The 21,910-nt window shown below is 32.5% G+C and overlaps 1 protein-coding gene across 1 annotated transcript in view; it reads left to right on the top strand.

The window, feature by feature from the left end:
* CNTLN (centlein) overlaps positions 1 to 21,910 on the top strand; it is a 245,702-nt gene that overhangs the window by 161,895 nt on the left and 61,897 nt on the right. The window contains exons 15-18 of the mRNA XM_033124096.1: positions 4,717 to 5,258; positions 9,823 to 10,000; positions 13,727 to 13,820; positions 14,027 to 14,250. Coding sequence (XP_032979987.1) covers positions 4,717 to 5,258; positions 9,823 to 10,000; positions 13,727 to 13,820; positions 14,027 to 14,250 — 1,038 coding nt within the window. The remainder of the gene's footprint in view (positions 1 to 4,716; positions 5,259 to 9,822; positions 10,001 to 13,726; positions 13,821 to 14,026; positions 14,251 to 21,910) is intronic.

Raw genomic sequence — 21,910 nt, 5'->3', positions numbered from 1 at the left:
TTTCTTATACTTCTAACACTTGCCATGTGGTCAGGTAACAAAGGCTGTCATCTCATTATTACTGAATGACCACTTTCAGGTTAACATAATAGTAGAGAACAAGAAATGCTCACATTTATTTATCCTAAGGTAAAATGAGTGATTGAGATAATGTATACACTACCAACTAGAATGTCATACGCTTTCTACTAGCTTATCTTCTTTGTTTCCGAACAATATTTTTGTTTGCCAGATTTTGTATAACTTTTATCTGTATGGATGTATAATACTATGCTACTATTTACTACCCTGGAGTACAAACCCTAAAGAAATCCATGATTTCATTCCAACTGCCTTAAATGACTACTGTCATAGTGGATCCAGAAATCCATTTTAAGTCCTAAAAACCCAACAGGATTATTTTCATTGGACCATATGTTAAATTAGCATACTAATTTGTTGCAATTTTTTTATATTTACCTAATCGAACTGTATGAGTCCTGATTTAACCCCTTTTGGTTGAGTTTCCTTATTTTAAAAGGATGTGCGTACGTTATGGGAGTCAGGAAGGATTCTGCTGGAATGTTTCACCCTGAAATGGAGTTGAAATCAATTAAAGCCCAACAAACTCAGGAAGTGTTTTGTTTTGCTTTTTACATACTTATTCTTTTTTTTTTTCTTTTCTTTATTTTCTTAAAGAGTTTCAGGTAGAAAAACCTCCTTCAGGAAGGGAACCTTCGCATAATCACCTTAGCATATTTCACTTTAGCACTTCTGAATTAAGTGTGGTAGACAGGAAGAATGCATGCAAACATTTGTTCACTAAATTTCCCTCTGTCCCCCTATTTCTGAGTTGCCTAGCAAGACTTGGTTTGCCCTTTTTCTCAGCGACCTGTGACTTGCCTCGTTCCACTTTTAAATTCCAGCCCCCCAACCCCTCCAACAGACACACCTTTCTCCTTTGTCCAAAATGACCTATATACCTCACTTTGCTTCACTGTTTTGGAATTTTCATGCTCATGTGAATTCCTCATGAGCTTGTATTAAAATTTGATTTTCTCTTGTTAATCTCTGTCTGTTAATTTAATTATTAGCCCAGCCAGAAAGACTTAGAAGGTAGGAGGAAAATAGTTTTTTACGCCCCCACAACATATATGAAACTCATTCCAAATGGTTTTAAAAGATAGTAACAACATGAAAACAATATTTGTTTGTAGTAGAAATGGAACATAAGTAGCTTATTTTCAAATAATATATTAACATTACAGACTGTTATTGGATGAATTGTGTCCCGCCCCCAAATTCTTATGTCCAAGTCCTAATTCCTAGTATCTCAGAATATGACTGAATTTGGGGAAGGGGGTTATTTAAAGTGTCGATTAGGTTAAAAGGAGGTTATTAGGGTTAAAGCTACATCGTTTGTGGTGCTTTTGTAATGGCAGCCCTAGAAAAGTACATAATACACGCGCTTCACAAAGTCAAGTGTTTTGTTTTGAAAGGAGCTGTCTTTTTGGTAAAATTTTTGAAGTTTCAGTACTAGAGGAAAAGTATGGACATGAGCTGATTTGCAGCACACACACCAAATGCCTTTAACAGTTCCCCGGATTTTCATTCTCAAATATATGTTGAAAGTTTCCTTTCTGTTTTTGGAGGTTTAATATCGGTTTAACAACAATTTTTGAGTATATCTAGAATAACACTTTAATATGTGCTATGGAGTTTCCATTTTAAAGTCTTTGGAAGCAGTGTCTGTGTTTTGTGATTTGTCCTCCATTTTAAACTTAAATGCAAAATGCAAGTTCTTATGATTAAACATAGATCCACATTAAGCAGTTAACACACTTTAAATGGAACAGACATTTTTCCCACTGGTATATAAAATTTTCATGAGTTGTACCCAGACTTAAATGGATTTTAGTCAAAAAAAAAGATGATGCTCATCTCCAGAACTGCGATCTCAAATTTAAGATGTTTATTTGTTACATGTGTAGCATGTTGTATTTTAATCAAAAGTATAAAGACTTAATGATTAATTCAACAATATTTATTATAAATAATTATATTTCAGCTCAAGTAATTTTATCAAATAGCTGTTATGATATATAATAATAGAGATGATGATGATAAACTGTTTAGAATTTACCATCTGTCAGGAATTGTGTTTTGTGATGGTATTTAATACTTATAACTGGCAAGACAGGTGTTACTATTCCCATTTCACAGATGAGAAATCTAAAGATAAAACTGGTTAAACGTTTACTAGGTAAAGCAACCAGAGGTGGAAGTGAGATCCAGACCAGACTCAAAATTAAATTTCCCCTAGACCACACTGCTTCTTATTAATATTTTTACACCACCACTGTCAAAATCAGTTTTTTAAAGATATAATAACTTAACTTATTTGCACAAAATACATTTTTAAAAATAAAGGCTATTCTACTCATTCCTCCTGGAATCTAACATGCTAAAATATTTTAAAATATATCTATGAAAAGTATACTGTTGGGGGCATTGACTAACGACCAATGAGAAAAACTGAAAGAATTGTAAAAAGTGATATTTCTTATTTGTTTGTGGTGTTTTTTACTATCTGGAGAATAAAATTTAGAGAAAGAATGATTTGGAAGAAATAAAAAAGTTTCAGCCAGAGTTCATATATTCTTGAACACTGAATTTTTTTGTTACATTGTCCAGCTCTCTGATAATGTATTTCCATTGAGAAAGAACAATAGAATTGTTTTTCTCAGAAAAATACAAATGTCTATAACAGTCTGGTACAAACTTTTTTATATACCTCTACTCCATGTCAACAGTAACTTGTATATTTTTGGAATATTATTTTAAATCAATGGTTATCAATACTTGAAAAATGTTTTCCCCTTTGAAGAATTTTATTTTAAAAGTAAATTGAGTCCACATAGTTTCTCAGTCATGTAGGTTTCTTGCTTAACTGTGGTTCTTTCTTGACTCCAGTTCTTTGCTAATTTTCTGTGTATATCTGGTAACTCTTCTTCCCCACGCGGCTTTTGGAATAGTGGGAGTGGCTCTACATCCTGAATTTGAATCCCAGTTCAAACCAGAAATGTTTACTTCTCTGCGTTACTAAAGTTTTGAGAGCCTCCAGAGTTTTCCCTCTCTGGGAAAATAATTATTGGCTCTACTTACCTCACATGTTTTTGAGATGATCAAAAGAGGTTATGTTGATAAAACTATTTTATAAATGGTAAAATGTACTTTGCAAACAGTAGTGATTATTTATTTTTCAAGATTTAAATTAAAATCAGTTCTTCCTTGAAATTTTTGTACTTATAGCTTAGAATTAATGGCTCTCTCTTTTTTGCCCTGACTTATCGCACTTAGATGTGAGGGTGAAAAAGGGCCACATACTAAAGCTAACAAGCTCAGGGGAAGCCAGCTTTGTGCGCCCTACACACTCAGAAAGTAACCGCACAGGATGGTCTGAACATAAAGATGCCCAAATAAAAGCAGGTCATGGTGGGTAATCAAGTCCTTGGCCTGTAGCTTCCTTGACAACGGTCAATCTTTACCTTAAGTGAGCCTGTCTGTTGTCTTTGTGCATCTAACATACCTTTGGAATGTCAGTGTAATTTCCATTTCCAAACCCCTCAGGCAAAACCAAGTCACCAGAGCAACAGGAGACCACAGAACCCCTCACTGTTATGTTGTTCCCCGCATACCATCCCTAAGTGCTGTAAAAATTAATGATGAACTATCCTGTAACCAATGTAAAAGAAGTATTTGTCTTTCGGGTTTATTTTTTATCTAATCCCAGAGATTTTTTTTCCCCTTTTTGCTTCCTCTCACTTTCCTAATCTACCTCTAGTGGATTTCATGTAACCCTCCTTACATCTCTTCCTTTGATTCTACTGTATAAAATAAGCTGTAAAACTTCTATTCTTCGAAGTGTCTTCTTAGTCCGTTGAGATTTTGCTTTCCGACTGTTGTTGTCCGTTTGGCTCAAATAAACTCATAAAATCAGATTTGGACTTTTTTTATGGCAACAGAGCTTATCCTTTATTAGATTTATTTATGCAAGTGTCTTTCTTTCCAAATAGTTTTTGAAAATTTTTAAGGTCAGGAATATTGTATGTTATCATTTCTCAGTCTCACAACATGAACATTGCTTAAAAAAATTAATTCATATGCAACCTTGAAATAATTATAATTTATAGTTGCTAAGACTGTTTTTGGTAAAATGTTCCTTTATTGTGTAAACTAAGGACCTCATGATTACTAAAATTACATTTTTCTAACTTAAAAATAAGCAGCATCCATAAATTATTTTGAATTTAGGTCATCAGTTTTTCATATGATTTTTAAATGTTATTTTAATAAAGTTTCTCTATGTACCTATTTTTTAACTTTTTATATAAAGTGTTTTCCTCTGAAAATTTTTTTCACAATGGGCAAATTACATATGTAGCCAAAGCACTTACGAGCTCAGAAAAACTGCAGTTTATTAGCATACTTATTTCTGTTTCACTATGTATAGAATTTTAAATTCTTTTACAGTCTGTCCTTTATTCTACAGATGTATTAGTACATTTTATATTTTGTTTATCTATACTATCTTAGAATTATTGAGAAATGAAACTTTAGATTTATTATGTCTTTGTGTTTAATGTAATTTCATTTTCATAAATTAGAAATGATAATAAAGTACAGTGGATTATGGTTTGGAACTTTTAAAAGAATAAATAAAATTCTTCTGTTTAGGTCATTGAATTGGAAAATCGGCTAAAATCTTTTGAGAAAAGGTCGAGACAATTAAAAGAAGGAAATAAAGAATTGACAAAAGAAAATGGTTTTCTGAAATCCCTCTTAAAACAGCAGCAAGAAGATGCAGAGACCAGAGAAAAACAGCTAGAACAGCTACAAAAGCGGAGTCAAGATTTAGAAAAAGACAAAGCTGATCTTGAAGTAAAAATCAGTGAGCTGAAGAAAGAAGTCACTTCCCTAAGGAACCAAGTGGCAGAAGTGAATGGGTTGAGAAATGAAAATGAAGAGCTGAGAAATGCAATGGAGAAATTGAAGCATTCAGCAAACAAGGCTAACTCTGAGATGGCCACCACGAAAGTGAGATCTGGACAACATGGTTGTAAGACAACCACTACCAAGGTTAAATTTAATGCCGCCAAGAAAAAGTGCCCTGTGGGTCGTTACCACACTATTCTCAATCACTCCATCAAGGTCATGAGCAATCTGTTTGAGAACCTCAGCAAGGACAAGGACGGCTGGGAGGATGTGAGTGAAAGCAGGTACGGCTCTCATTAAACTTAGCTCTGTGGTGGCGACACTGTGCATATGTAAAGCCCCAGCAAATGGAGATTGAATTTCAACTACTGTCGATTTGGTATTCAGAAAAAATACTGTCAGATCCTTTGAAATATCTTGGGAGGTCTTGTTCTGAGCTTATTGACTGAAATTTGCATGCAAAATTAGCCACAACTGCATGAGTATTTGAATAGGTGCCAGGAAACCCAAAAGAAGGCAATGCTTGATTTCTTCCAGTGATGCTATTTTCATGCAGTCATGAGGCTTGAAATTGACAGTTTGGCAGGTTGATTTAATTTGCTGGCCCTTTGCATATTCACCACTGACAGCTAAGGATTCCCAGGCAAGCCTACTAAGTCTGTTTAGTTATCTTGTGACACGCCAACCTGGGAGGAGAAACATTTTTCCCCCTTAATTTAGTTAGATAAATTTTGAATGACCCATTTCAGCTTGTTACCAGATGTCTACAAGCTGTTTAACATCCTTTAAATTAAGAACCATCTTCACTAATTATTTCATGTATGCGTTATGCAAAGTCATTGTACTAACTTTAATTGAATGGTGGTTAAAATTTAGTTCCTTCAAGTTAAAGCTCTACAGATTCCTAGTCTTAAGTTACGTAACCCCTAGTGAATAGCAACAGGAGAATACTAAAAATCTATAATATTTCCCTTACCCTTGGCTCAGGAAGCACATCAGTAACCACAAAGGCAAATGGATAATAGAACACCTCTTTTTATAAATAGATACAAGGGAAGTTTAATGTTGCCAGAATTGCTAACACACAAATTGCACAATTTTCCATAATTTTGGCTTGTTTTATAATGGCATATATTTCCTTTATTTTTCCTAATTTTTGTTTTACGTCTCCAACAGTGGCCTGTTTTAGATTTAGGATTGGGGATGCACAAAAAGTATAACTTTCCTCCCACCTTCTAAGTTCTTTAATCTGGTCTAATAATCAAATTAATAGAGACAGATGAACAGGAGAAAGTGTCCCATATTTATTACTACGGATGTACATGCTGGGCATATTTTAAGATATGAGAACCGAAATTCATTAGGCAGTTAAGGTTTATATGCCTCTCTGGACAAAGGAGAAGTGGGACAGAAGTCTGGGATTGGGAAGGAAGTAGGAAATTCACAGGTAAGAGAAAGAGAAAACATGGTAAACAAATCTTGCTGGGCCTTCCAGAAACGGTGGGTCAGAGGGAAACAGGCTTTGCTAGGTTTCTTCCTGTCCATCACATATGTATTAATTCATATAAGGTGCTTATGCTAGGGTTCCCTTCCAGAAGCAGGTTTTTCTATCTGAATTCCTTTAGGCAGAAAAGGGTAGAGTCAAAAGTTCTTTCTGAATCTTTCGTTTCTTAATAACCAGTTTAAAAATCAACATCGCAAAAGACACATTTTGGGGTGGTAAAACTTTGGTTGCCCTCAAGATGTCTTTGGATAGTTTTCTAAATCATATAGAAGTGAAACTTATTTTAAAATGTGGTTCTCAAACTTGTTTGCATATTACAATCACTTGGGGTGTCTTATAAAAATTCCAAAGCTCAGGCCATACCCCAGAACAATGGAATCTTAACGTCTGGAGTGGGATCCAAGCTTCAGTATTTTTGAAGCTCTCCGGCTTATTCCAATATGCGGACAAGTTTGGGAACCACTGTTTTAAATTTTTACTTGTTCAAGCCCTTTGTCATCAGGCAGGTAAAAAACTCAAAAACAAATTTATGACGATTAGGAAGAAGGACCAGATCTTCATTCCCATTCTTTGTTACTTCTCTGGTTTTCTTTCCAGTTCTCAAAAGCAATCAGAGATAATATACTAGATAGCTTAAAACCCACTAAGCATTTATCTGTATTTTCAAGGAAATTCTAGCTTCAGCTACTAATTATAATCTCAGCCAATTGGTACTACCACACTTCATAATACAGTGATGCAGTTTACTCATGTATGAGTATGTATGCATGAATAAACACGTGAAAGTGAACTAATACACTCAGTTCTAATTTCATCATATTAATGCATGTGCAAAAGGTCACATATTTTGGGAGATGGATCACATACTATCTCTTCAACACAGGGTTGTCATTAAAATTATTTAGCAGTGAAACTCAGTTTTAAACTATGAGGATTAAATATTATATTTCTTGCCTGACAGAATAGTCTCAGGAATCACTCAGGTGCAAAGAATTCTCAAATGATTACAAATCCCACAGTGGAGCTTCAGGACTTCAAAACATTCTATTTCTTTTACCTTTTCGTAGTCTGAAATATAAGAAATTTACTTGGATTCTGAGAAAAATAGAGCTTTGTTTTTTCTATATAAATATACTATATTATATAATTAATATTTGATTATTAAAATTTATTTATAATTTAATAGTATTACAAGAGCATGCTATCAAATAACAAAGATAATACAATTTAGTAACGAGTTTGAAGTCCTTTATTCAGGGGACAGCAATCCATGGGGTAGGGATGTACAGAATCTAAGAAGCAGTGAAGCAGGCTTCCCGAGGGAATTTAGACAAGAGAGAATTTTGTAGAGCATTAAAGAGGCAATGCAGAAGTAGGGCATGATTGGCCTAGTAAGTCTAGCGGTCCTATTTTCTAGGGTAAAGTAAGGTAGATAAAGCTGAGTTAGAGGGTTGTGATTGAGTTAGGTTAGGTTTCCTTGACAGTGAGATGTGGGACAGAAAAACTAATTTTCCTTCTACCTTTCTAAGTTGTTCTGGCTGGATTAATAAACTGAGACAGATTAATAAAAGAAAATGGCCAAATTATTGTGTATGTATACACAGGGGGGTTCTATGTGAATATGGGGGTTGTGGTTTGGGACTTCAAACGGTAGAAAGAAAATTCACATGGAGATAGGAAAGCAAATCATGGGTAAATAAGTGTTTGCTGGGCCATCTTTAACAAGGGGACACAGAGAGGACCCTGATCAAAACGCCTTGCTAGGTTCCTCCCTGTGTATCACATATCACACACCAATTTATATTAACTATAATTATCTGTGATGATATTCCCTTTCCTGGAGGAAGTCCTGTATCTAAATTCTTTCAGGCAGTAAGGGGGAAGGTCAAAGATTTTTCCGAGTCTTTTTTTTTTCCTTGAAAATAATCAGCTAAATCCCAAAAGGCATATTTTGGGTTGGCAAACTCTGCTTCCCCTCAGAGACTTTTCCTATAAGTGTAGCTGATTTAGGCTTAGATTTTTTTGACATGGGCTGGGCCATTGGGGTGGTCCACATTTTGTGGTTCCCTATATACAAATTACCTTTATCAATGCCCATGAAGAGTTGTTATTAATACCTTGAAGAAGAAAAACAGAATTTCAGCAAAGCATGTTTATCTAATTTGTGGATAACATGACAGTGAAAGGTATGAAAACTACTTTACAGATCTCAATAGACTGGGACAATAGTTATACAAAAGACTGCAGGTTCTTTACTTGGCTATAAAATGCCAATTGTTCAACTATATAATGGGAAAAATATGAGACTTTGCAGTAGTGCACATAAAAATATTTTAGGAGGCTTTGTTAAATCCTGTATGAGTCTATAGTACAATATACATGCCAGAAAAGTTTACCTAATTTTAGTCTCCATCTACCAGTTCTACTAAGTATGTCTCATAGTACACTGGAATATGAAATTGAATTCTGGGCACAATAATGCTCCATCAAAATAAGCTGAAGCACATTCAGAGTGACCAGGGTGTTGAAACATCTCAAAAGGATACGTATTAGGCATATTTGAACAAGCTAGGAAAGTTTTTCTTAGAGAGGTCTCAGGTATCATATAACTATATTTAAACAGAAGGTCATGCATGTGGAAAAAGGATTGGTCTTACCTGTATTTTCTCCTCAACCTCCGCACTTCCAATCTTCCTTTCTTGGTTTATGTTTTAACACACTACTAACACACTACATATTTTACCTATTCTTTGTTTTTGTTACCTATCCCCCCACCCCTCTAGGATGAAAGCCACATGAGGGCCGGGATTATTATCAACTATATTCACTTACTGCTTTATTCCTGGTGCCCAGAAAGTGCCTGGCATATAGTTGGTGCTTAACAAGTATTTTATTGAATGATGACTGGTCATTAGCAATGGAACTGGGCTCAGTGGTTGAAAGCCTCAGAGATTCAAATGTTGTCCCAGACTAAGGGGAAGCTTTCTGTTAGGAATGTTAAAGCTTTCTGTCGTGGCTCAGAAAGTAACGAATACTCCAATCCTGGGAGGGTTAAAACTTGTGCTTCTTGAGTTAACACTTAGTAGAAATACTGGAGAAGTGACGCTAGTAGGCAGTTGATACTAAATAATCTAATTTCTCGAGATTTTATAATTCTGTAAAATATATTTAGACTAATTTTCTCTCTTAACATCGAGAACCAGTAAATGCTCAAATTAAACTTATAGCTGTATATGCAATATGTGCTATCATATTATTTGGTCTTGAACTTCAAAGAGATATATTTACTGCTTTTCCTCTTGGGTTTTATGTACCCCCTCACACACACCTTTTTCCAAATGCAGTGATTCTGAAACACAGACCTCTCGAAATTTGGGAACAATTATTGTAGAAACATCTCAGAAAATAAGTCCTCCAGAAGATGGAAGAGACCAGAAAGAGAGTGATCAAACAGAAGACAGCCAAATGCAAGGAAAAGAAATAGTGCAGGTGTCAAGAAATGCAGATGGCAAGACCCCAAAGGTAAATGACACAGTTTTGCTTAATTAAAAGCTATGTTTTCAATTTTATCTTATGCTTCATAGCTTAAACCAAATTTTGTAGCCTGTGATTTAATTTATATGCTTAAAAATTAGCTTTTCTTTGACGTATGCAGTGAAAATACGCAATTTTTTAATAGTTTTAAAGTCCAATTTGTTACAATCTTTTTATAGATAAAATGGAAATAGATAGTATTCTCCTAAATATAAATCTTAAAGAATTTATATCTGAGCCAAAAATAAAGGTGATAGTAAGTAAGCTTATTATTGTTTTCAGGTATATGAAATATACCAAGTGTAGAAACTTCTGTTTTTTATTAGCTGTTGTGATGATAAAGTTATTTAGTTTGACTAAATCTACAAATAGCTGATATTTACCTAATTTCTCAATGTATATTAAACCTTAAAAAATTAATGTTCCTAAACAATTTATTCAATAATTATTACTATCAATATATCATGACACCAAAATGTTTACCTATTCAGCGTAAATCGGTGAAAAACAGAGAAATGAACATTTTATTTTGTTCTAAAAAATCATCTTTTAATTAACCTATAGGGTTCTTTTAAAATCAAATCCAGAAGTGTTTATTATTTGAGATCTGGCAAGAACTTTGGAAGAAAAAGTTGAAAGATGACAGAAGTCTATTTTAATTACCACTAGAATAAATTTCAGATGATTGTACTCTAAGTGCCTGCTGATTCATTGATTGATAAATAGATTTTATAGAAATCTCCTATTTTTCCACATATTTTTGGCTGGGAATTTTGTTTAGTTGCAGTCATTTATGTGCAGTATAATGAGTTTATAAATAAAAGTAACTCATAATTCCATTCATATAATAAGAGTATATAATATAAACTACTTTGAATAGATCTATGCATTGTTCGCAGTCAGAAAATAAACGTTGAGCAAATTGTAGCAATTGTGTTTTGAAACTATTAGGACTTCAGAACTCACTAACCCCAAAGGTAACGATTATTTGAACTTTCACTTAATCCCTCATCTCCTTTTCCTTATAATTTCATCTCTTAAAATAATGGTTAATTTTTTCCTGTTTTTCAAATTTTATAGATTCTATACAGTATATCTTTTTTGTGTGTCTGGCTTCTTTTGTTCAATGTTATGTGGAGTTCATTCACTTTCATTGTATATAGTATTTCATTGTCTGAAATATACCTCATTTATTTATCCATTGCTACTGCTGAATTTTGGGTTGCTTCCATTTGGATTTCTTGCAAATAATGTTGCAATGAATGTTCTTGTACATGTCTTCTATTGCATACGTGTGGGCATTTTTGTAATGAAATACTAGGGGTAGAATTACTGCACCACGGATTATGTTTTTCTAAGATTTTAGTTGATAATGCTGTTTTCCAAGTGTTGTACCAATTTGCTGCACCTACCAGTAGACTGAAAATTTTTACTGTTCCTCATTGATACTTAGTGTATTAGTATATCTCATCTCACCCACTTTTTGTATATCATGAGGTATGTCATGTGGATTTAATTTATGGATTTGTGATTACTAATAAAGTGTTGCATATTTTCTTGTGATAGTGACCATTTAGAATTCTTTAGTATGTTTTCTCTTCAAGTCTCTGCCCATTTTATAATTGACTTGTCTGTATTTTTCTTATTCATCCATAGGAGTTCTCATATATAACCTTTTATTGGTTTCATCTGAGCCTTTGGTTGTTTATATACATTGTAGATATCTTGCCCAACTCCATACTGTACCTTTTCAAGGCTCTTAATGGAGTTTTTTGAGGAGCAGAACATCTTAATTCTAATGCAGTCACAGTAGAAAGATCAAACAATCCAATTAGAAAATGGGCAAACAACATGAACAAACATTTCACCAAAAAGGATGAATGGATGGCAAATAAGCATATATAAAGATGTCCAACACCATTAACCAGTAGATAAATGCAGATTCAGACTCTGATGAGATACACATCTATTAGAACAACTAAAATAAAAAATAGTGACAATACAAAATGCTGGCAAGGATATAGTGAATCTGGATCTCTCATACATTTCTGGTGGGAAACAGCAGTTTCCTAAAAAAAACCTAATCACGCACCTACAATACAACCCAGTTATCTCATTCTTGGACACTTATCCCACAAAAATGAAAATTTATTTGTATCCAGAAAACCTGTACATGAATGATCATAACAGCTTTATTTGTAATAGCTGAAAACTGGCAACAACCAAAATTTTCTTCATTAGCTGAATGGTTAAACAAACTGTGATACATCCATACCATGGAATACTATTCAGCAATAAAAAAGGTACAAATGTTAATACACACAATATTCTAGCTTTATGACCTCAAATTTGTCATCCTGAGTTGGGGCCTACGCTTTCTTTCATGTCTTCTGGTCTTCTGTGTTGGGGATTATCAGTTGTCCTATATTTTGTTGGCCACTTTGTTGTCACTTGTCTTTCTTGGTTCCTACTTTCGCTTCATTTTTGACCTCAGAATTTCCCTTAATATTTTGCCATGTTACAAAGACACTTTGTGCTCATTTTAAAGTGTGAGAATTTTTGTGAATTTCTAGTCAGTAATAATACTGGAAATATAAGTCCAGTTCTTTTTTAATTTAGGTCCAGTTAATTTAGTGACTAATATTTATAATTTGGTAGTTCTGTTTTGGATCTTTTTACACAGTACTCGGTAATAACACTTAAATATTAATTGAATCATAAAGCAATGAAACTTCTAAAATGTATATCATATATACTGGTTCTGAAGACAAATTTAAATGAGACATTTCAAAAATATTTTGAGAAATGAAACATAGTTTAAAGGAAAGTAATTACTTCAAAGGAAAACCTTTTCTTAGATAGGGTTTTCTGGTATTTGTGTTAATTTGTGTTTATTACTTTTTGGCCATGCTTTTATATTATCTTTGTACCCGTCAACGTAAAATATATGGCTCATTGTCAAAGTATCATTGGGTAAAATTTACTTCTTATTCCCCAATTTTACTATAATTATTTATTTGTTTATGAATTGGGATCTTTGAAAAACAATTATCTTTTTTAAAGAATTAGTTTTCTAGATTGATATTGTTCCTGTTTCTCAGCCAACAAATTTTTAAACAAGGCCACATATTTTATTGTTAGCATTTACAATATTTTGACACATATTCCTATTTAAAATTTTGCTTTGGGAAAGGTTTTTTAAATTTGTAGAACATTTTAGAAGAAAAGTCAACATAGCTTTATTATATTTAGCTTTAGTGTAATGGATGTCATGAGGAAAACATATAGTTTCAAGGAAACTTACTGTATTATCATCAACATTATTTTAACTTGATTTGTGAGAAGAGATTTATCCATCTACATACAACAGAAAACAGTATTTGAGAAAAGGATCTAGATTTCCAGAGAATCAGTTATTATTATAATATTTTATTTTTGTTGCTTTTACTATATTTACTCCCAAGTTTTTAAATAGTCCCTAAGTTAAATTTCTACTACTTTGGGGTTGATTTCGTATTTGTATCTTTTTCCCTCTAGGTTAACTTCAGTGCAAACATTATTTATGGTTTCTTGGTATCAATTATAGAATTTTGTCTAGATTTTTTTAACTGCTTCATAAATATGTTTTTAAGTAAAATTATATTATTTATTATGTTGATTCATTTGAAGTTCTTATTGAGTAATGATCTAATTTTTATGAAACCTCAAATTTAGGATTATTTTCATTGCAAGAAAGCCAAAAAAACAGTTTTTCAAAAAAAGAAAGGTGATATTCAAAAGAGTTCACATACAACAGTCCCTACCAGAGGTAAGAATGCATATGAAATTAACAATGTCTTTATAATTTAATGTGATTTTTAAATATTATGAACATTATTTTTATATAACAGTTATGTTTTCTCAGTTAACAGAGAAACAGAGAAAATGCATATGAAATTAACAATGTCTTTATAATTTAATGTGATTTTTAAATATTATAAACATTATTTTTATATAACAGTTATGTTTTCTCAGTTAACAGAGAAAAGTGGAAAAATATAACTGCCCAGAAATCAAGTAGCAGTATTATTTTTTTACGAGAACGGATTATATCATTGCAACAACAAAACAGTGTGCTTCAGAATGCCAAAAAAACAGCAGAATTGTCTGTTAAAGAATATAAAGAAGTCAATGAAAAGCTCCTTCATCAGCAACAAGTATCTGAGCAACGATTTCAGACAAATAGACAGACAATAAAGGTAAAGGGAACTTTAAAAATAACTTATACTAGACTATATTATAAACGTAAATATTTGGTTTTACATGTGTTGTTTGGATCATATTTGTGTTAGACGTGTCTATGTGAGTTTTAAAAAAATTTCCATGAGCTGCTAATATCATTAGTTTAATCCTTGCATTTCTTTAATAAGGTTGTATTAAGAAACAACCTATATCAGGGAGAGAACACCAAATCAAAAAGACAAGGATTTTACTAGTATTTCTTTTCCACGTAGTTTTCTTTTCATCTTAACATTTTTATATCATATTTATTTCAGTATATCTTAGATTTTAAAAGCAGACGCCATAAGTGCATTTAGTTTGCCCATTTGTCCATGTCTAAAACTTTGAATTATCATTGTGAATCACAGTATTAACTGGTAATTACCTCAGTTTCTATTTGCAAATACTAGTTTAAAATGTGAAGATTTTCATATAAATATTTATATTAATGTGTTCTTATAACTTTTTTATGCTTCTTTTATTCATATGAATTGAATTTTCTGCTATAATTATTAGACATATTATACCTTACTGCTGCTTATCATAATTTAAACTTAAAGCAAATGAAAACGAAAAGATTGTTCCTTATGTATCCATTCTTTTTTTTTCATGTTTTACTCCTCTTTATTATTACCAGTTGCCATATTCTCTAAAAGTTTATAACATAATTTCTATTTAACTAAACATAACTGTTCTTTTCTTTCTTAAGCCACAAATTATTCTTAAAAATTGTAAAAAGTCACAGTGCATTAACAAGTTTAATCAAATGGTTCTGCTGTTTCCAAAATGGACTTCTTTCCTCTTTTATTTATTTTTTTGCGGTCACTAATTTTTTATTTTAAGTTTTTTTAATAAACATTGAATTGTATACTTTAAATACGTGAAGGGTGTGGTATGTGAATTTATATCTGAGTAAACCTTTTAAAAAAATGTTGATTTTTAAATAGGAAAATATCAAGAGAATTAGTAGTAGATGAATGAATATTGCTGATAATACATTCATTCCTGACAGAATAATATAATAAAAATCATTCTCTAGTCAATTTAGTAAGGCCTACTGCCAACATCCATTGCCTGGATATACCACAGTTTATGTAACTATTCACCTATTAAACGACATATCGATTGTTTCCATGTTTTGGCAATTATGAATTAAGCTGCTATAAACATCTATGTGCAGGTTTTTGTGTGCACATGGGTTTTCAATGCCTTTGGATAAGTATCAAGTAGCACAGTTGCTGGATCATATGGTAAGAGTGTATTAGTTTTGTAAGAAACCACCAAACTGTCATCCAAAATCGCTGTACAATTTTGTATTCCTACCAGCAGTGATTGAGATTCCTATGTCTCCACATCCTCACCAGCATTTGTTGTGGTGAGTGTTCTGGATTGTGTCCATTCTAATAGGTGGACACAATTGTTGTTGTACCTTGTTGTATCTCATTGTTGTTGTTGTATCTCATTGTTGTTGTACCTTGAATAGCCCTGATGACTCATGATGTAGAGCATCTTTTTAATGAGTATTTGCCATCTGTTTATCTTCTTTGGTAAGGTGTGTGTTTGGATCTCTTTCTATTGGTTGCTTGTTTTTTTACTGCTGAGTTTTAAGAGGTCTTTCTATATTTGGCTAACAGTCCTTTATCAGATGTGTCTTTTGCAAATACTTTCTCCCAGTCTGTGGCAGAATGGGTCTTCTCATTCTCTCGACATTGTCTTTCAAAGAGCAGAAAAGGTTTTTAATCTTAATGAAGTCCAGCGTATCAATTAGTTTTTTCATGTGTCGTGCCTTTCGTGTCGTATCTAAAAAGTGATTGCTATATCTAAGGTCATTTAGAGGTTCTCTTATGTTATCTTCTAGGAGTTTTCTAGTTTTTCATTTTATACTTAGGTCTGTGATCCATTTCGAATTAACTTTTGTGCAGGGTGTAAGGTCTGCGTCTAGATTTATTTGTTTGTTGGTTTAACTAATCTGGGTCTTTTGCCTTTCCATATAAACTGTAGAAGCAGTTTGTCAATTTCTACATCCTGGGACTTTGGAATTTCAATGAATTTGTAGATCAAATTGGGAAGAAACATCTTTACAATATTGTGTCTTTCTGTCCATGAATATGGGCCGTCTCATCATTTATTTAGTTTTTTAATTCCTTTTATTAGTGACTTTTAGTTTTTCTCATATAGACCCTGTACATATTTTGTTAATATGTATTGAAGTATTCCTTTTTTTAGGGATGCTAATGTAAATGGTGTTTTGCTTTTAATTTCAAATTCCACTTACTCGTTGCAAGTGTTACCTTGTATCCTCCAACCATGCTATAATTACTTATTCGGTCCAGGAGGTATTTTGTTTGTTTGTTTGTCAGTTCTTTTGGGTTTTCTACAAAAACAATCTCACTATCAGAAAAAAAAGAGAGTTTTATTTCTTCCTTCCCAATCTGTAGGTATAGTTTTCCTTTCCTTGTCTTGTCCACTTAGCTAGGACTTCCAAGTATGTTGAAAAGCCATGGTGAGAAGAGATGTCTTACCTTGTTTGTGATCTTAGTGGAAAAGCTTCGAATTTCTTTCCATTAGGTGTGATGTTAGCTGTAGGGTTTTTATAGATACCCTTTATCAAGCTGAGGATGTCCCCCACTATTCCTAATAACCTAGAGATTTTATCTTGAATGAGTGTTGGATTTTGTCAAGTACTTTTCTGTATCTATTGATATAATTGTGTGAATTTTAGTTTATAACCTGTTAATGTGAAGGACTACATTAATTGATTTTCAAATGTTTTACTAGTCTTGCATTCCTGGGATAACACCCACTTGGTCATAGAATAGAATTATTTTTACACATTGTTGGATTTGATTTTCTAATATTTTTTGTGGAAGATTTTTACATCTATGTTCATGCGGGTGTTGGTCTATAGTTTTCTTGTATTATTTGTGTGATTTTGGTATTAGGGTAATTCTGGTGTCATAGAATGAGTTAGGAATTAACTCATTCCTTCTGCTTGTATCCTCTGAAAGTGATCGTAAGTAAAGGACTGGTATAATTTTAGTTTAGTAAAATTCATCAGTGAACAAAGGCCTGCTGCTTTTCATTTTAGAAGGCTATTAATTATTGATTCAATTTCTTTAATAGATATAGGTCTATTCAGATTGTCTATCTCTCCTTGTTGAGTTTTGGTACAGTATGTGTTTTAAGGAATTGATTTATTACATCTAGGTTATCAAATTTATGGCATAGAGTTTTTTATAGTATTCTTTTATTATCAATTTAATAGCCAAAGATCTGTAGTTATATCCCCTTTGTCATTTCTGATATTAATAATTTGTGTCTTCTGTCTTTTTTTTCCTGGTTATCCTGACTAGGGACTGATGAATTTTATTAATCTTCTCAAAGAACCTTCTTTTCGTTTCATTGATTTTCTCTATTGATTTCCTATTTTCAATTTCATTGATTTGTGCTGTAATTTTTATTCTCTTTTTCCCCTGCATACTTTAGATTTAATTTGCTCCTCTTTACTAGAGTCCTAGGGTGAAATCTTAAATAATTTATATTTTATATCTTTTTTTCCCTAACACATGCATAAATTTGAATGCTGTAAATTTCCCTCCAAACACTGCTTTCACTTTTTCCCACAGATTTTGATAAGTTGAGTTTTCTTTTTCATTTAGTTCAAACTAAATGTTTTTCAATTTCACTTGCGATTTCTCCTTTGACCCATGTGTTATTAAGAAGTATGTTATTTAATCTACATATTTTGGGATTTTTCTGATTACCTTACTGTTATTGATTTCTAGTTGAATTCCATTGTGATCTGAGAGCAGACATGACAGTATTTCTATCTTTAAATTTGCTAGCGTGTGCTTTACGACAAAGAATGTGGTCTCTCGGTGCTATTCCTTGTGAGTTTGAGAATAACGTATATTTTCCTGTTGTTAGGTAAAGAAGAATGTGGATTTTGCTGTTGTTAGATGAAAGCGTCTATAGATATTAGTTATAGACAGTTGATTTTGAGCTCCAGTTGGCTTAAACTATGTCCTCACTGCTTTTCTGTTCTAGGTTTGTCCATTTCTGATAGAAGGGTGTTCGTCTCCAACGATGATAGTGAAATTCATTGTTTTCCTTTGCAATTCTATTAATTTGTGCTTCCCAAAGTTTGATGCTCTGTTGTTAGTGTCATATACATAAGGATTGTTATGTCTTCTTGGAGAATTTACTCCTTTATAATTATGAAATGCCCTTACTTACCCCTGATAAATTTCCTTGCTTTGAAGTCTTCTGTCTGTAATTACTATAGCTAATCTTACTTTCTTTTGAATAGTGTTAGCATGATATATTTTCTTCATCAATTTACTTTTAATCTATATGTGTGTTTACTTTTCAAGTGAATTTCTTGTAGACAACATATATTTGGGTCTTACTTTTGGATCTATGTACTCTGACAACGTGTGTCTTTTATTGGTACATTTAAGGCATTTAGAACGTTTACTGATTATTCAAACTGATTATTGATATAGTTGGATTAACATCTATAATATTTTATTTCTGGAGATAGAACTGCAATCACTAATAGAGAATGTCCCTGCCCTTATGAAATTGGTATTGCATTTTAGGAGAGACTAATAGTAAACATGCAAAGAAATTAATGAGGTGATTTTAAATTATGAAAATTATTTTGGAGAAAATTAAATGGGGACACTGGGATAGAATTTATTAGGTAGCTGAGTTCCCCTTTAGTTTAGGTACTGATTCAACCTACAAGTAGACATTTAACAGTAGTATAGCTTGATACCATTCAAATTATGACAATGAGAAAATTAGATTAACTTTATAAACATACTATTATTTCCATGATTTAAAATAGTTTCTGAGGAATCTAAGCTCTTACTCCAGTAGCACTGTCACTTTTTTAATTACAATTTTATTTGTATGCCTATATACATCTGTCATCAATTTTACATATTATACTGTTTTGAACGAAGTTTGTACATAAAAAATCATTCTCATTGTTCGAGGTTTGTCATCATTGAGCATATTAAAAACCAAGAAATAAGTAATCAGAGTTCTAACGAAGTGTTTTCAAAATGTTTCAAAGGATGGTAACCCTTACAAATGTATAAGAAAATGACGAAAGCCCAGTAGAAAAATGTACAAAGGTAATGAATAGACAGTTTTTAAAAGAATAATTAGATGTAGCCTGTTTTCATAAATTCCATAAAAAGTAACTCAACATGATTATACTTAAATAATTGCAAAGCAAATCAGCAAGGAAACATTGTTATGTTGGGAGAGTAAAGAGCTTAATAATGCTCAGCATTGGTGGGTTTGTGGAAACAAGTACTCACACGGTCTGTTGGTGTGACAGCAGTTGAGACAACTTTTAGACACGTGATTTAGGAATATTGATTACAATTTTAACTACCTATATACTTTGGCCCAGGAATTTTATATTTCTACTATATTATTATCTAAATAAAATACTCCAGTTTGCTCACAGGAATCCATAACAATCACATAGTGTTGCTTATCATAATAATTTGGAAGGCAATGGTCAGCAGTACTTAGTTTATTATAATAGTTATGATATAACCATATAGTGGATTGTGAAAATATATAAATATATATATACTTTTGGAGTACATGGAAACATGTTTATAATTAATTCCATAACATTGGCTAGATTTAGATCTCTTGCATAAAAAAAAATCTGCATTGTGTAGTTATAAATATATGTTTACTTTTTGATACATTGCTAAATTTTCAGAAAATAAAAGATATCTCCAGGGATACACCACTCTCACTGCACCCAACAAAGAACAAATTATAAGCTAGGAGCAATAATCAGTAACAAGCAGAAGATACAGAGATGCACAGGTTGTAGTTGCTACTGCAACATTGTGGTCTGTGATCTGGATAACATGCTTTATGTCAGCAGTACTGAGGAGATGAACCAGGGTCAGCATCCACCCAGGACTGCCTCAGCTCCTGGCAGCAAGCATATGTATTTACTCTGGAGGAAAGTGTCTTCAATTTACCTACAAGATTCCCATGCCAATATTGAATTTACATTCAAGATCACCATGTACACACAGAAGCAAGCCAACATATGTGAGAGTTAACAGAAACAGGAAGTGAAAAAATATTATAAACTCCAAGAACTTCAGATACTGAAGCTGTGATAGTAAATACCAGTACATGAAATGTTAAAAGAAATAAATTACAGAATCACAAAAAATGAGCAAACAATAAGAGACTATCAGGAACGATGAGATTTAGAAGTGAAGATACAATTTTGAAGGATGAATTGGTTAGACTAGTTAATAGCAAGCTAGACATGGCTGAAGAGAGAATTAGTGAACTAAAAATAATCTGAATTATCCTAAAGTCATCACTGAAAGATGTGGAGATAACAAACATGAAATATAAAATAAATGAAAAAGACAAAGTGTATCAGTTCCAAACCAGTAGTGAAAATGGAATAGAATTTTTAAAAATGAACACCCACACAAAAAAACTAAACCAATTAAAAATCTGAAAGTAATCAATATTTCTGTCCTCACCCCAAGGTGATAGTCCTTCTATATTTTACCTTGTTGTTTTTTTTTTGAGGTAGCTAAGCTCTAATATTTTAGTCCCACTTTATTTTTTGTTGAAAATATCTATATATGAAAAATACATATCACTTTCATTCTATTTTTGTTGGAAAAAATATATACATACACATATGTATATATACTCTACAAATTCTATTTAGGGTTTTAGAATCTGCTTTTTTTTTCATGGAATGTGGTTCTTTTTTTGGAGTCTTAGTTTCTTCTTTTATATTTTTAATCCTTTTAAACATTCTTTACAATTATGTGTTCTTGAAATTCTAGTCTTCTTTTTTGTTACTTCTGCTTACTCTCAGCCAGGAGAGGATGCTTCTACTTCTGTTTACAATTTTGATTCTCGGCTCAGCTTTAGTAGAGTATGTTTATTCTGTGGTAGTTCATTGAAGCCTGTGTTTTGGGAACATTCACCCAGACTGCTCTATCTGCTTTTGCCTTCCATTAGTGATCTGTACTTATGCTAATTCTCAGGGTTAAGGGTTCCTGGTCCACTCTGACAGATTCATATTTGAAGCCCAAAGTAGATACAGTTACAGACATACACATCTTTAGCAGAGAGAATGAATAATATTTTACTCTACCATAATCCTAATCAGAGACCAACAACTTCCTTATTATCTTTCTGTCCTAACAGGCACTTTTTTTTTTTTTTTGTCTACCCTTTAACTGACATTACATCACTTAAAGGACCTACCATTTCTGCCTCTTTGGGCCCAAAGTCAAAGTTTCAGCTCCTGCTCCCACAAATCCTGAGTCTACTGGTTGGTAATTTCCACTCCGTGAGAGCTACCACAACTCTAGTCACACACTCACCGCTCGCTCCTCAGTCACCCTGTTATTCTAGCACTTGAGTATTTCCCTTTCTTTTTTTCCTCCAGCAATACACTTAAAATAATATTTACATTTTCCTATAATTTCTGTGTGTTGTGAAAGATTTTCAGCTTATATAGTCTACCAAATGACCAGTCTTTCGGTTTTTGTATATCGTTTTTCCCAAATCTTTAACTGTGTTACCTGTATTAACTGTATTACCTATATCCAG

The sequence above is a fragment of the Rhinolophus ferrumequinum genome, chromosome 12 (assembly GCF_004115265.2).
Source record: "Rhinolophus ferrumequinum isolate MPI-CBG mRhiFer1 chromosome 12, mRhiFer1_v1.p, whole genome shotgun sequence".
NCBI lineage: Eukaryota > Metazoa > Chordata > Mammalia > Chiroptera > Rhinolophidae > Rhinolophus > Rhinolophus ferrumequinum.
Note: the sequence above shows the minus strand (reverse complement) of the source record. Positions and strands in the feature narration are given on the sequence as shown.